At 41.0% G+C, this 16516-nt stretch overlaps 1 protein-coding gene across 1 annotated transcript; it reads right to left on the reverse strand.

Moving 5' to 3' along the window:
* Positions 1–11137: 11137 nt before the first annotated feature.
* FOXI1 (forkhead box I1) lies at positions 11138–13401 on the reverse strand. The gene is made up of 2 exons (XM_040442858.1): positions 12699–13401; positions 11138–12255 (listed from the first exon to the last, which is right to left on the reverse strand). The coding sequence occupies exons 1-2, from the start codon at positions 13273–13275 to the stop codon at positions 11720–11722; spliced, it is 1113 nt and encodes a 370-aa protein (XP_040298792.1). The 5' UTR covers positions 13276–13401; the 3' UTR covers positions 11138–11719.
* Between the last annotated feature and the right edge of the window lie 3115 nt (positions 13402–16516).

Below are 16516 nucleotides of genomic sequence, written 5' to 3' on the forward strand. Positions count from 1 at the left end.
TCTCATCTGAAGTTCATATTGGAAAAAAATTACAACTATTAAAAAAAAAGATTATAGCACTATATTAGCTAATTTTCTCTACATTAGTTTTTTTTGGAATATTGGCTGTATTGCTATATATTCTTGTTTTAGAATATTACGAATATTCGAAAAAACTAATATATTCGATATAGTGCTATGACTCATTGGCCCACAAGCAAGAAGCAGGGAGGAATCATGTTTTTGCTCGGCAATTGAAAAATTTGCATTATGAAAATTTGCATATTATGCGATCATTACCTTGTCGATTTTTCGAGTAAAAAAATAGTAGAATATAACGAATATTCGAATTTGCAAATATTCGTTGAAAATTCTACAAAATATTTGCGAAATATCGCGAATTCGAATATGACTACTGCCGCTCATCACTACTGTTCACAAGTTGACTTTGTCTGCTGAGGCGTGGCATCCCACTCTTCTTGAAGAGTGGCCCTCAGGTCATTGAGGTTCTGGGGTACAGAGTTACGAGCCTCTATGTCGCAAGTCCACTGATCCCATGGGTTTTCAATAGGATTCAGGGCTGGAGAAAGTGCAGGCCCCTCCATTTGAGATACCCCAATCTCCAGAAGCCATTCCCTAATAATGCAACCTTGATAGACTGGTGCATTGTCAGCTATGGGGATGAAATAAGTCCTGTTTTGTTCATGCAGAGGCACAATGACTGGATAAATTATGTTATTCAAGTAGCATGGGCTTGTCGCTGTACCAGTCACAAAGTGTAGGGCAGTTCTGTTTTGGCTAGACACACCTGCCCACACTGTAACCCACTGTAATAGCGCTCTCTTTGACTTCTCCATCATTTCTGCTCAGCGTGAATCGACTTTCATCAGTGAACAGCACTGAGGCCCACTGGACACTCGTCCAGCGTATATACTCCCAGGCCCATGCAAGAAACGATGACGCCTGTGTTCAGGTACCATTGCAGGATCTCTAGCACGCATATCACGCTGATGTAAATGGTTTTGAATGGTCTGACGTGACAATTGCGTGCTTCTCACCTCCCTTAAATGTGCCTGGAGTTGTGTGGCATTCATCATCCGGATTCGCAGGGTATTGTTCACAATGAAGCAGTCATCAGTGTGTGATATGGCCAAAGGACACTCACCTCTATGGCTTCATGTGACTCTTCCAGTCTCTCTATATCTCTGTTGCAACCTGCTGATGACACTCTTTGACACTCTAAGCTCAGTGGCCGATTCCATCTGAGAACCTACTGCTTGAAGCCTCGCAATGGCGAGGTATTGTTGATCAATTGTTAGGTGTCGCCTTGGTCTCATTATGTCAAAATGTGAACAGCACGATGATGAGGAATGTTTAAATACCAATTGTAATTGAACCAGGAAATGTATTGGGCGATTCATGGATCAAACACCTGTTGTGATTTCTGTTGTTAAGCTCCTTGTTTTTTGTCAGTAGTATATATCTTCCCAGAGTGTGGGCTTTACAAAGGACTTTACATAAATGTTTTAGTTATTCCCACTGTCATAGTCTTCCTCACACATTACACTTCTAGTTCACCAGTTTTATTAGTCAGGCTACTGGCATTTGTATACACTTCTAGTTTCTTCCTCCAATTCACCCCCAGCTCCATTACCTTGCCCCAGGGTCACTGTCTACACTATTCCCCCCTTCTATAAGGTTGTCACCCTCCCTTCCAGTCCCTAGTTTAAACACTCCTCCAACCTCCAACTTCTAGCCATCTTCTCCCTCAAAACAGCTGCGCGTTTCCCATTGAGGTGCAGCCCATCCCTATGATAAAGCCTGTAGCAGACAGAGAAGTCAGCCCAGTTCTCCAGGAACTCAAAGCCCTCCTTTCTACATCAGTTCTTGAGCCACTTTTTTACCTCCCTCATCTCCCACTGACTTTCTGGTGTTGCTCATGGCAGAGATAGTATTTCAGAAAATACTACCTCTTAGGTCTTTGAAAAATCACAGAAAGTGACCAAGCAACCAATGAGAGGAAAAGCATGCACAGCTGTATGTACTGTACCACCTAATCAAGTCAATTTGAAGAAATGTGCTCATGTCTAATGTGTTTATAAAGGGCTAGTTTGGATAAGCTCAGTCTTCTCAAGCTAGATGTGTATATTCTTTGTTCTCATTTTTCTTCTTTGTTCTTACTTCTTTAGTTGCTAGTGTCCATTATAGACTGATTTATATGTAGATCTGTTTGTAGATTTTAACATGTAAAGCTAAATTTAGCCAACTAAGAGAGGCCATAGGCCTAACTAACTGGGACAAAGTCCTCAAAAATAAAAATACAGCCACAAAATGGGATATCTTTAAAAACATCTTAAAATCTCATTGTGAGAGGTACATACCGTATGGGAATAAAAGGTTAAGGAACAAAAAGAAACCAATGTGGATAAATAAAACTGTAAAGAAAGCAATAAATGACAAAAAGAAAGCATATACATCACTAAAACAGGAGGGTAGCACGGAAGCACTGAAAAACTATAAGGAAAAAAATAGAACATGTAAAAAACAAATAAAAGCGGCCAAACTAGAGACCGAGAGATTAATTGCCAAAGAGAGTAAAACTGACCCTAAAATGTTCTTCAATTATATAAATGTTAAAGAGTATAAATCTGAAGGTGTCGGCCCTTTAAAGAGTAATGAGGGGGGAGTCGCAGAGAGCGACGAGGAGAAAGCAAAGCTGTTAAATATTTTTTTCTCCAATGTATTCACTGAGGAAAAAAAACTGTCAGAAGACATGCAGGAAAACTAGAAGAATGGTCAGAACTCTGGAAACTGAAATTTAATGTGGATAAGTGCAAGATAATGCACCTGGGGCGTAAAAACCCAAGGGCAGAATATAGAATATTTGACACAGTCCTGACCTCAGTATCTGAGGAAAGGGATTTAGGAGTAATTATTTCAGAAGACTTAAAGGTGGGAAGACAATGTAATAGAGCAGCACGAAATGCCAGCAGAATGCTTGGATGTATAGGGAGAGGTATAAGCAGTAGAAAGAGTGAAGTGCTTATGCCGCTGTACAGAACACTGGTGAGACCTCACTTGGAGTATTGTGCGCAGTACTGGAGGCCATATCTCCAGAAGGATATAGATACTCTAGAGAGAGTTCAGAGAAGAGCTACTAAACTAGTACATGGATTGCAGGATAAAACTTACCAGGAAAGGTTAAAGGACCTTAATATGTATAGCTTGGAAGAAAGAAGAGACAGAGGGGATATGATAGAAACTTTTAAATACATAAAGGGAATCAACTCGGTAAAGGAAGAGAGCATATTTAAAAGAAGAAAAACTACCACAAGAGGACACAGTTTTAAATTAGAGGGGGAAAGGTTTAAAAGTAATATAAGGAAGTATTACTTTACTGAGAGAGTAGTGGATGCATGGAATAGCCTTCCTGCAGAAGTGGTAGCTGCAAATACAGTGAAGGGGTTTAAGCATGCATGGGATAGGCATAAGGCCATCCTTTATATAAGTTAGGGCCGGGGGCTATCCATAGTATTTAGTATATTGGGCAGACTAGATGGGCCAAATGGTTCTTATCTGCCGACACATTCTATGTTTCTATGCAGAATGTAAAAATAAATTCCCCATTAAAAGTGTCCTGTCTGACCCAGAAAGAAGTACATCAGCGACTTAAACAGATTAAAATAGACAAAGGGAATTAAGTAATGTCATAGCTAGACCCTTATTTCTGATATTTGCGGACTCTATACTGACAGGGAATGTCCCACAGGATTGGTGCATGGCAAATGTGGTGCCAATATTCAAAAAGGGTCCAAAAACAGAGCCTGGAAACTATAGGCCGGCAAGTTTAACATCTGTTGTGGGTAAACTGTTTGAAGGTTTTCTGAGAGATGCTATCTTAGAGCATCTCAACGGAAATAAGCAAATAACGCCATATCAGCATGGCTTCGTGAGGGATCGGTCATGCCAAACTAATTAAATCAGTTTCTATGAGGAGGTACGTTCTAGACTTGACAGCGGCGAATCAATGGATGTCGTATATCTGGACTTCTCCAAAGCATTTGACACTGTACCACATAAAAGGTTAGTATATAAAAAATGAGAATGCTCGGACTGGGAGAAAACATCTGTAAGTGGGTAAGTAACTGGCTCAATGATAGAAAACAGAGGGTGGTTATTAACGATACACACTCAGATTGGGTCACTGTCACTAGTGGGGTACCTCAGGGGTCAGTATTGGGCCCTATTCTCTTCAATATATTTATTCATGATCTTGTAGAAGGCTTGCATAGTAAAGTATCAATTTTCGCAGATGACACTAAACTGTGTAAAGTAATTTACACTGAAGAGGACAGTATACTACTACAGAGGGATCTGGATAGATTGGAGGCTTGGGCAGATTAGTGGCAGGTGAGGTAAAGTTATGCACATGGGAAGGAATAATGCAGGTCACCCGTACATACTAAATGGTAAAACACTCGGTAACACTGACATGGAAAAGGATCTAGGAATTTTAATAAACAGCAAACTAAACTGCAAAAACCAGTGTCAGGCAGCTGCTGCCAAGGCCAATAAGATAATGAGTTGCATCAGAAGGGGCATAGATGCCCGTGATAAGAACATAGTCCTACCACTTTACAAATCGCTAGTCAGACCACACATGGAGTACTGTGTACAGTTCTGGGCTCCTGTAAACAAGGCAGACATAGCAGAGCTGGAGAAGGTCCAGAGGAGGGCAACTAAAGTAATAACTGGAATGGGGCAACTACAGTACCCTGAAAGATTATCAAAATATGTATAAATATATCAGGGGTCAGTACAGAGATCTATCCCATTATCTATTTATCCCCAGGACTGTGACTGTGACGAGGGGACATCCTCTGCGTCTGGAGGAAAGAAGGTTTGTACACAAACATAGAAAAGGATTCTTTACGGTAAGAGCAGTGAGACTATGGAACTCTCTGCCTTAAGAAGGTGGTGATGGTGAGTACAATAAAGGATTTCAAGCGGCGCCTGGATGTATTTCTGGAGCGTAATAATATTACAGGCTATAGCTACTAGAGAGGGGTCGTTGATCCAGGGAGTTATTCTGATTGGCCTGATTGGAGTCAGGAAGGAATTTTTTATTCCCCTAAAGTGGGGAAAATTGACTTCTACATCACAGGTTTTGTTTTTTTTTGCCTTCCTCTGGATCAACTTGCAGGATAACAGGCGGAACTGGATGGACAAATGTCTTTTTTCGGCCTTATGTACTATGTTACTATGTTACTATACGCACAGTCCAAAATGCTGCAAAGCAAATCTGTCTCAGAGGTCAAAAATATATCTTAAATATAAACTACATATCTATTATTTTACTCATTCGGATGAGCAAAGCCTGTTATTGTAGTAAAGCTGGTGTTTTTGCACTACAAATAAGGCTACTTTCACACTAGCATTTTTGCTGATAATACAACCATCTGCATTCGTTCTGACTGGATCTGGTTGTATTATCTTTAACATTGCCAAGACGGATCCGTCATGAACTCCATTGAAAGTCAATGGGGGACGGATCTGTTTTCTATTGCGTCAGATTGTGTCAGAGAAAACTGAACCGTCCCCATTGACTTACATTGTGGGTCATGACTGATCTATTTTGCTCCACATCCCAGGACGGAAAGAAAACCGCAGCATGCTGCGGTTGGCTCTCCGGTATGAGAACGGAACGGAATGCATTTTGGAGCATTTCGTTCTGTTCAGTTACATTGTGTCCCCACTGACAATGAATGGTGACAAAACGGAAGCATTTTTTTCTGGTATTGAGACCCTATGATGGATCTCAATACCGGAAAATATTAACCCTAGTATGAAAATAGCCTAAGTCCACTGAATCATATTAACTAGGTTTTTCACAAAGAGTTTTTCTACTGATCTTGTTCTGCTTGATGTGTATGTAATTCAACAGATAAGAGTAGAGTGCTCTCTGTAAGTTGGACAGCGTCAAATTAACACTCCATTGTATGACGTTTTAGCTGTAAATGACCTCTTCATAGACATATACCAATTCTATACACATCTGTATAGTGTAAAATGTACTGTATGCCCTGCTATAAATGCAAAGATCAATAAAGAAATTCCAAACAACCACAAGAGAAGTGTTAACAGAAGAGAAAAATGCAGATTAACAACTATGACACTTTGTAGAGTTAAAACTTTATGCTGGTACTCTGTGCTAAAACAACATTGAGTTGCAGATATATTTGCCTGTGCTTATGTTAGTCATGTCATTGTACCAAAAAAATGGGTCTTATTTGTGAAAATTTAGAAATACACATTAGTTCTTCGACCTTGATGTGCACAGAGTTAATTTTCAAGGACTATAAATCTGTTAGCAATGCCCTTTTTATTTTATAAGTGTAAGTTAACCATTCATTCAGCTTGTCTGTCACTGAATTTCAGTTATCTACATATTCTATTTAGTGAAATCCTGCACGTGTGTGTAAACAGTGTGGCCTTCTCTTTATTTGTACAAGAATTTGGTAAGGGATTATGAACTGTTATTATGATAAACAAAAAAATGATCGGTCTCAAGTAAAAAAATATATAACTGGATTATAGTGATGAATGACTATTCAATGACTGGAGTGATCATTAATAAAGCATCATGCGGTTGTGACTTGTTATTTGCTGACAAAGCTGTGACAAAGGTTAGACAGATAGGATACACTATGATACTGTATATACATATCTTGATATAATGAGAGGAAGAATTATGTTAAAGTGTAATCAGCATATTGATGAGCTGTATAGTGACCGGACAGAGCATTCTTGTTAAGAAGAGGGAACTCTGATGGGGAGCCCTGACGGAATAGCATGTCACTTTACAGCTGTTTCCGGGGTACGGCTGAAATGAGTTTGCACCTGGATGTAATTTAGATCAGACCTGTGTGCACTCAGTGCTTCAATAGAGGGGCACAACACCTATTGGGCAGACTGTAAAAATATTCTCTGTTGTTTTGGCTGTATGATTTAGCTATAGTGCAGACGCACATGTGTCTAAGAGGGCTCTAATGCAATTATGCCACAGAAGACTGCAGTTTTGTAAGAGGTGAATAGGAGGCTACATTGCAGATTTTGCATTCAAGTTAGCCTATAATTCACATAATACCCCTGGGGAACATTACCAGCAAATCTATGTTAGGCAGGAGGTTTACTAACAATTTTTTTTTATTAACAAATTGGTCAATGTATGAGAGGTCCTTAAGGATCCTATACATGGGCCAACTTAGCAGGCAATTATTGGGAACAATGACATGTTTGTTTCCCTTCTGCTGATAAATAATACATAGGCTATCAAGTGCAATGACCGCATATAATATGTATTGTAATGGTGCACACATTTTTTTTTAGTTTACATATTAATTATGTAGGTCCTGGGACAGTATCCAAATTAAGAAGGAAAAGTTGCCATGTGACATGACCATACACATATTTTCTCAATTTTATTTACACAACATATGAATAATGAAATAATCAGGACCATTGTATTGCATTAATATATTCATTACCTTTACTCTTCTGGATTGCATAATGACGACCATGTGGACATTAGTTCTTTTTATGGGTTTTTACCCCTCTGATTTGTAATATATATATATATATATATATATATATAAAATATTATTTTTTTTGGATACTTTTCACTTTTGTTGCTCAAGGGCGATCATATAAAATTTTAAACAAAATCCTAAAAATACCATTTTTTGTCATAGCTTTAAAGGGGTTTTCCAGGATCCTGGCGATGAATTATCCTCAGGATAGGTCATTAATATCTAATCGGTGAGGGACCAACACCTTGCTCCCCCTCTGATTAGATGTTCACTGCAGCCTCTGATGCTGGAATGGAACTGGAAGCACAGCTCCAGTCAAAGTGTAGTGGCAGTACTGGGTTACTGCAGCTCAGTTCCCATTACCTTGAGTGGTAGCTTAACTGCACCAATGCAGCAAAGTCACTACACAAAGCAGTGCTTCCTGTTCCATTCAAAGTGTTAGTTCCAGTACCAGAGGCTTGAGTAAACAGCTTATTGGTGGGGATGCAGGGTGTTGGATAGGCTATCAGTATCAGAAGCCTGAAAAATCCCTTTAAGTACAGAACACAAATAAACAATAAAAACAAGCAAATACAATAAACATGAATTTACTTTAAGTCCTGTTTGCAAGGGACTGTAGTCTATCGGATACCTCAGAGCATTTAAGTAATCCATGCATAAAAGTAGATAGATGACGAAAGATATAGGTAGACAGTTATGAGATGATTGAAAATCTCAAACTATGATCTGATTCAGCCAAATCAATGAACTTGTGTGATTCACATACAAATCATTTGCACCAGAATAAAAAATGTTCCATCTGACCTGAAAATTTGTGTTTTAATATGCTACGGTCTTGTAGGGCTCATATTTTTCTCTCTAGTCTCTATTTTATTTTATTTTTTCACTCTTCCTCAAACCCTCTCTCTCATGTCATATCTGATTCATTCCTACTCCCAAAGTTTTAAGGCTGCCATTGTCCAGTAGTGTGAGTATTACTTATACAAGCACCTTCATGGCCCATGAAGAAGTTTAAGCTATAACCTATAATAGCACTGAGATAGATCTCCTCTCCAGACCAGTGGATTTTAGGTAAGTGAAATTTTGGGAAATGTGAAGTGACATAATTCAAGTTAAGGATTTTCCAGTTTTAACTAGTTCCAGTTTAAATAAATTTACATTAAAATTACGTAACATTGCCATATAGCACAAGTTACAGTAAAAGGATTTAATTGGTTGTTCACTTTATGGTTACATAAGGTATAGCTCTTTGTTGGCCAACTCTTTTATGTTCTCCACACAAAGGTGTTGTCCATAAAATGGCTGCTGATGGAGGGCAGGCTTGGACTGGCCCGCAGGGGTACAGGTGAATCCCCCGGGTGGGGTCCTGAGCAAGGTGGGCCCCTAGTCTCCCACCCTCTGTACAAGTGGCACATAACACAATAGACTTACTGAACTATATACATATATTCAATGTACAGCACCTCAACCAGCCTATGTTCATATAAAAAACTTGATAGATTATTAAAGAAACTCCCCAGTTCATTATTATAGACATGATCAGAGCTGAGATGACTTCTAGGTAGAGAGAAAAGCTAGATGGTATCCTCTTTTCCCAAAGATCTACCTTCTCAAAGTTGCTGCAGGGACCCCCATAGTCAATCATCTGGTAGCATCTTGCTGCTGTGTGAGCAGGTATATTTGAATGTATCCGTACTGTGGGCCCCCAAAATAAATTTTTACTGATGAGCCCTATGCACCCCAGTCTGACACTGATGGAGGGTCATGTGAATAGGCAAATCACCTCTATGTGATGTCTCCTCCATTCAAATACACTGCACCTGCCATGTGTACTTGCACTGTTGGAAGTTTAGTGCAGATGCTGTGTGTTTGAAGGAGGATGAATGATGATGTGTCTGGTCACATGACCCTCCATCAGCGGCCATCTTATGGACAGGACCGAAGATTTGCCCAAGAAGGGGACATGGCTTATGAAATCTAGCAAGTGGCATAGAATATCTTCAAAGGCTATATTAGTGAGTGCTATGTAGTCATCTTACATACACACTGGTCAATGGTAGTCAGAAAGTGGCTAACAACTTTTATTAACTTCTCTCCTATCTATGGGTATGTCAACATGTAGTTTAATGCTACAGACATAAACTAGCTGTGCTGCTCTAGAATGGCACAAAGTAACTTTCACTCTTTAGCTATATGATGAATTATCTACCTTGGTTAATAAATAAATCTGTTATTATAACATCATTTAATCTGATATAACATGCACAAGATAACACTAACCTAACTGCCTATTGAATCTGAAGCCAAGAATAATGTGAATATCATTTAAGGGTCTATATCTCTGGAATCTCAGACATGTTTTGCTTGTATTTTATGTATTCCTCATATGGTTTACCCTGGGGTGTCTTACCTTTATTGCTAGTTAGTTTCAGATAAGGGTCAGGCTGTTTCATTGAATACACATTTAAGATGCCAGGTTGATGACCTTCTGTGAGAGACTTCTATGAAGTGCAATGTGCATATCAATAAAGGGCCAACTTTGAACATTCTACAAATAATATTGGGTTGGTTTTGAATACATGTCAAAAGTTATTTATCTTCTTGCCGTCAACAGTTATAGAAGCTTCAGAGACCACATTCAATGTGTGAGAATTAGAGAACCTGTATTTAATGGATTACCAGAGTAGACTGTGCATGTTCTATATTACCCGCCAGACAGTGTAAAACAAAGATTTTTAGTCCATCATAGGCAATGGCAAATGTTCTGGAGGAATTTGTTATGGTTATGTTTAGATTTAACTCATAAAGTTCCAGTTTTGTATAGTAATTTACGGGAACAACATTGCTTTCCTCACTTGATTCTAGACCATACTGGCCCTTGTAAGAGCAGATGGAGTGATTATAGTTTATTGTGGTATAAACAAAGTACTGAATAGTCTGACTTGTATTATGCAGTCACATTATTCACTAAGTATTATGTTTAAAGGGAATCTGTCACGAAATATATCTCAATAAAACCAGCTGATATGAGAGATGTGCACTTGTCAGCTGAGTTTAATGGTGTTGGTCCCATCTCGCTATGTGACAACATTGCTGAGAACTTTTTTTAATAATATGAAAATGATCCCCTAGGTGCAAAAATGGCAGTGCCGTTGTACCTCATTGCACAATAATCACACCCGGTCTGGGACTCTCATTGTTTAGGGCAGGTGCTGTACATAATCTATTGGATGGGGTGTCGAACACTGATGCCAACAAGCAGGCACAAGACATTTTCACTGCGAGGCCCTGTCAGTGAAAGTGGTGGGGACGCGGCAAACAAGAAAGTAAGCAGAACCGCTGGGTGCAACAAGGTGTAATGACACTGTGCTCATTGCACCTAGGGGCTCATTTGCATATTATTAAAAAGCTAATTTGTCAGCAATGCAGGCACATAGTAAGATGGGATCGGATGAATACCATTAATTTCATCTGACAAGCACACATTTCTCAGGTAAACTGAGGTAGATTTGGTTACAGATTCTCTTTATTATTTGAATGAAGTTACAACATACACAGATTTTCTTATTGTATATTTTTATTACAAAATAACCCATGTTTGCCCACACAGTGAAGTCAGCTGTAATTCATAAACATACTTTACATCTGTAAAAAGGCATGGAAGTCATACATGCATCCCATCACAATTAGCCCGATCCTACAGAAGAATTCCCAGTAGTAAACATTTATATAAAATATTGATGTGTATGCTAAAATATATACAATTCAGCACTGCTTGGCGATAGCACTGATTATGCTCGATAATATGTACGTACAGGTGCATTTTTTGAAACTATAACATTTCAAAAAATTATGCACTAGGCAAGTACTAAGCAATAAAAGGCAGTGTGTAGTAGTAATAATAATAATAAGGCAATATTCCAATAAAGGAATGATAGGTTTAAGACCTTTATCATTTAAATTAGAAAACAAATAATGCAACAGATACTGTAATCAGAGCATATGATGTGAGGTGACTTTTCTTTTTGCTTTTTATCATAATACATGTTTTTATAGAAATGTATTTTACAAGATACAGTGGTTATGTTTAGTTGCTGAACATTTTCTTGTAACTACATTACAGTGCAATACATTATAAATTATACTTATGCTTATACTTCTGTTCCTTCTCTGGAATAGAGGGTGCTATTTGTACTGATGCTGTTATAGAAATGGGAATTGAACTGATTTAAAACTGCGCTGCCATAGCCAAAGGGATTTGATGGTGCTGTACTCGACCACTCTGACCCTCCATGATTGGCTAAGTTTGAAAGTGGAGAATAAGAGTTAAAACCAGTCATGCTCTGTCCTAGTTTGTCAGAAGTTTCATTATTGAGTCCAAGTGGCCTACTTACTGAGTTGGCACTATTAACATAGGAAGTCATGCTAGAGAGAAAGTTGTTAAGGCATGGCGTTATAGCGGGTGGAGATAATCTTTTCTCAGATGAATCATCAGCTCCTGGTGAGGAGCTCTCCAGCATGTCTTGATGTTCACCATTCTTTGGGCTGTTAGACAGTGGACTCCCCTCAGATTTGTCAGAAGATAACTGTCCATTGCTGTCTGACTTTCTCTTCCTCTTTCTGCGGAAGTTTCCATTATCAAACATCTTTTCACAATTAGGATCTAGGGTCCAGTAATTTCCTTTTCCTACAAAAACAGAAGAGCCTGCTTAGTAATCTTGTACATTATAACCACAAAGTCACATAAGCCACAAAATTGTTTTATATATATAGAGAGCTTTGATTTTAAATCTAAATCCTTCTAGGATTAATAGCATAGCTCAAACTCCAATATAATCCTTTATATACAGCTACAGAGAGATGTATCTAAAAAAGTATGAAACTGGGGAAGAAAGAAATAAAAAGGTAAAAATATACTGTATCAGAGTCAGGAACCCTAAAATATACATAAGGCATCAATTTAACCATGAAGGCAACGCAAATTACACAGTTTACCTTGCAATGTGATAAATGACCTCTAAACACCAGTATATTTTTATCACATTGAATGCCTCATATTAATGAACAAAAAAATCTGCTATATATATTATGTAACAGTAAATAAAAATACATTAAGCAAATAAATCTCACCTGGATCATCTTCATCCCGTGGAACTTTTTTGAAACAATCATTAAGAGATAAATTATGCCGGATTGAATTTTGCCACCCAGCCTTGCTTTTGTTGTAAAATGGAAAATTATCAGCAACATACTGGTAGATCTGGCTGAGTGTCAGTCTTTTGTCAGGGGCACCATGAATTGCCATGGCTATCAGTGCAGAATAGGAGTAAGGAGGTCTCACCAATTTCATGAGTTCTTCTTGGGAAGGAATTGGAAGCCAACCTAATTCAGAACCTCCTAAGCCATGCATGTTAGGCAAGAGCTGTCTTTGCATCCCATATGACTGAGGCATGAAGTGGCTGGTGTTAGATCCTGGAAAATATGGAGGTGGTGTGATGGATGGTCCATTTAGCCACAAGTAAGGATTTGGAGTTGTGCTGTAATCTCCAGTTTCAAAGTTTGAAGGTCGCTGAGGACTAGGCATTGTCTGAGGGTGGAAGATGCTATCACAGTAGATATTCATTTCTGGAGGTTCCTGTCCAATACTTGGAAACTGTGGCCCACAGCGTGGTGGAGAACGTGTCTGTGGATCAAAAGCACTCATCATGCAAAGTTAGAAGTTTTCTAAATGCACCTGTGCTTGCTACTGTCTTGAAACAGGTGTATCACCTGTGCCCTTCCTCACCACTACTTATACACCTGTCAGTAGCTAGCTTTCTGAATATGCTCCACCCAGTGTTCACTAACTGGCTGGAGATGAAGTGATATCCCTTTTTGGAATGCTGGCAGCCTATAAGCCCATTTGAAATTTATGAGTGTTTAACTTTTAAATGAATGGAAGATTTTTATTCCTAGTTCTCTGAAAAAAAATAAAAATACCATCATGTAATAATACACCTATTACAGGTAAATGCCCTGACATACAAATTTGATATTATGCAGAATGATAACAATATTGAAAAGTACAAAATGCACTCCTATCTTCATGACTTAACCAGTAAAACTTTATAGATGTACACAAAAGAAGTCTGGATTGTAAAACATATGGGACAAAGGCTTTTCGTTATAACACTGCATTAAACACTGCATTTTGAAATGGATACATTGCATTGATCAGTGGTTTCATCAATGTCACACAGGCCATCTATGAAATTAGAAACATTCACCAGGGCCACTTACTGCTGGACATTTAGTTCTGTTTATGGGATTTGGAGTTTGCCCTCAGTTTAATTACCATATAAAAAGATAAGCATCCAAATCATCTTTACCCTTCATAATGTTTAGTTTCCTGCACACTGTGTTTGTACAAAGAAAAGCAACAGTTTTTGTCCAGAACTGTACACTCAAATTCTTAAGTTTTCCCCTAAATATTGCTCTGCCAAAGTATTAACTACTTGCTGCACTGAGAGCTTTATTTGTACAGCTCAAGTTATGTACACACTGCTTTTAACCCCTTAAGGACCTAGGACGTACCGGTACGCCCTATTTCCCGAGTCCTTAAGGACCTAGGACGTACCGGTACGCCCTATTTCCCGAGTCCTTAAGGACCGAGGACGTACCGGTACGTCCTGACTTAAAATCGGAACTCCGGCGCCGCAGGGGTTAATCGGAACGGGATTTCGGCTGAAATCATTCAGCCGGCATCCCGTAACAATGCAGGGGGGGGTCATTTGACCCCCCCGTATCGGCGATCGCAGAAAACCGCAGGTCAATTCAGACCTGCGGTTTTCTGCGTTTCCGGTCCATTCGGGTGTCCTGTGACCCGATGAACCGGAAAAAGACTGCGATCGGTGGCGTAATTATACACCACCTATCGCAGTCCGAGGATTTGGAGAGGCGGTGCTGGCCCTGGTGCTGAATGCCGCTGTCCAGGGTGCTGATTGGTGCAGGGGAGAGAGGCGCGAGATTCAAACTTCCTGCGCTCCTCTCTCCCCTCCTCTTCCTGTCCAGCACCCTGACCGTGCAGCACCGTCCAGAACGAGCTCCTGTGTCCCCCTAATCGGCATCCATCACCCTCCTGCACCCATCGCCACCCAGGTAGGTTAGGGTCAGTGAGGGAGAGGCACCGTTAGGCAGGGAAAGAAGGGAAAAGTAAGTTAGAAAAAAAAAAAAAAAAGTACTTTTATTCCAAACTTCCAAACTTCCATCTAACCCTAACCCAGACCCCTCCTGCCACTTGCCCCCCCACCCACCCCCCACCAGCCACTTCCCCCCCCCCCACCTGCCTCCCCCCCCCACCCACCCCCCACCAGCACCCCCCACCCCCCACTCACCACCACTTTTTTTTTTCTGCGTGCGCTGACTGGCCGGCACTTTTTAGCGTCCGTCCACTGTTAGCGCATCGCCCGCCCCACCACCCCACCGACCGCTGATCAGCGTTGTACCGCTGATCAGCAAGTTTTAACTTTTTTTTTTTCTAACACTTGCCCATTTTTTTGCCTGGACTTTTTAGTACGCGAACACCCGTTGCCCCCACACACACGCACATATAATAAAGTTTGCCACACACGCACACCTACACGCACACACACCCATGGCCCACCGGATGTTCTCGGCCGAGGAGGCATACGCCCAGATTGCCTCCGACTCTGAGAGCCCCAGTGAGGATGAGGATGACCCCACATTCCTTTTGTCATCCGCATCCTCCTCATCATCATCTGATGACGATGAGCCACCAAGGCGGCGGAGACGCCGCCAGGCGGAGCCAGGGGCCCCACATGCTAGGGATCCTGTGGCCCACCCTAGTACGAGCCGCCCTGGGGTTCGTACTGGTTTCCCGGCCCACCAAATAAGTCCACCGGAGCCCCCTGCCGATGAACTTAGCTGGTGTCCCCCAGTGGACTTTGAGCCTGAGATTCCGGATTTTGCTGGCAATCCTGGAATCCAGATTCCCACAGTGGGGTTTACTGAAATAGACTATTTTAGTTTTTTTTTCAGTAACTCACTGGTGAATTTGATGGTGGAGCAGACGAATCTGTACGCCCAACAGTTCGTCGCTCAAAACCCAGGCTCAGTTTTGGCTAGACCCGGTGGCTGGACGCCGGTCAGTGCAGCCGAAATGAGGACATTTTGGGGCCTCGTGCTGCATATGGGTCTAGTCCAAAAACCCAGTGTCAGGCAATACTGGAGTGGGGACATACTCTACCAGACCCCACTGTACAGTATGGTCATGATACGTCACCGGTTTGAGGCCATCCGGAAATGTCTGCATTATTCCGATAATGCAGCATGTCCCCCCCGAAGTGATCCTGCCTATGACCGGCTGTATAAGATACGGCCGGTCATCGATCACTTTGGGGCCACATTTCAGCAGGCCTACGTACCTGGAAGGGAGGTCGCGGTTGATGAGTCTCTCGTTGCGTTCAAGGGGAGACTCAGTTTCCGCCAATACATTCCCACAAAGCGGGCGAGGTATGGCGTGAAGCTATACAAAATTTGTGAGAGTGCCTCAGGGTACACTTACAAATTTCGTGTGTACGAGGGGCGAGATTCCCGTATTGAACCCCCAGAATGTCCCCCCACTCTGGGTGTTAGCGGGAAACTCGTGTGGGACCTTATGTACCCACTGCTGGATAATGGTTACCACTTGTACGTGGATAACTTTTATACCAGCATTCCCTTGTTCAGGTCCCTTGCCGCCAGATCCACGTTCGCTTGTGGGACCGTGCGGAAAAATCAACGCGGCCTCCCTGCCTACCCCCTCCAGGTACCTATCCCCAGGGGTGAGACCCGTGCCCTTACCAGTGGAAACCTGTTGCTGGTCAGGTATAAGGACAAGAGGGATGTCCTTATGCTGTCCACAATCCACGGTAACGGCACCACCCCTGTCCCTGTGCGAGGTACCGCGG

The sequence above is a fragment of the Bufo bufo genome, chromosome 1, assembly GCF_905171765.1.
Source record: "Bufo bufo chromosome 1, aBufBuf1.1, whole genome shotgun sequence".
Lineage (NCBI taxonomy): Eukaryota > Metazoa > Chordata > Amphibia > Anura > Bufonidae > Bufo > Bufo bufo.

Excerpts from the sequence above, each read along its gene's own strand:
- FOXI1 (XM_040442858.1), bottom strand. The coding sequence starts at position 13,275 with ATGATGAGTGCTTTTGATCCACAGACACGTTCTCCACCACGCTGTGGG. Across the intron at positions 12,256-12,698 it reads ACGGGATGAAGATGATCCAG|GAAAAGGAAATTACTGGACC; the intron begins GTGAGATTTATT and ends CTGTTTTTGTAG.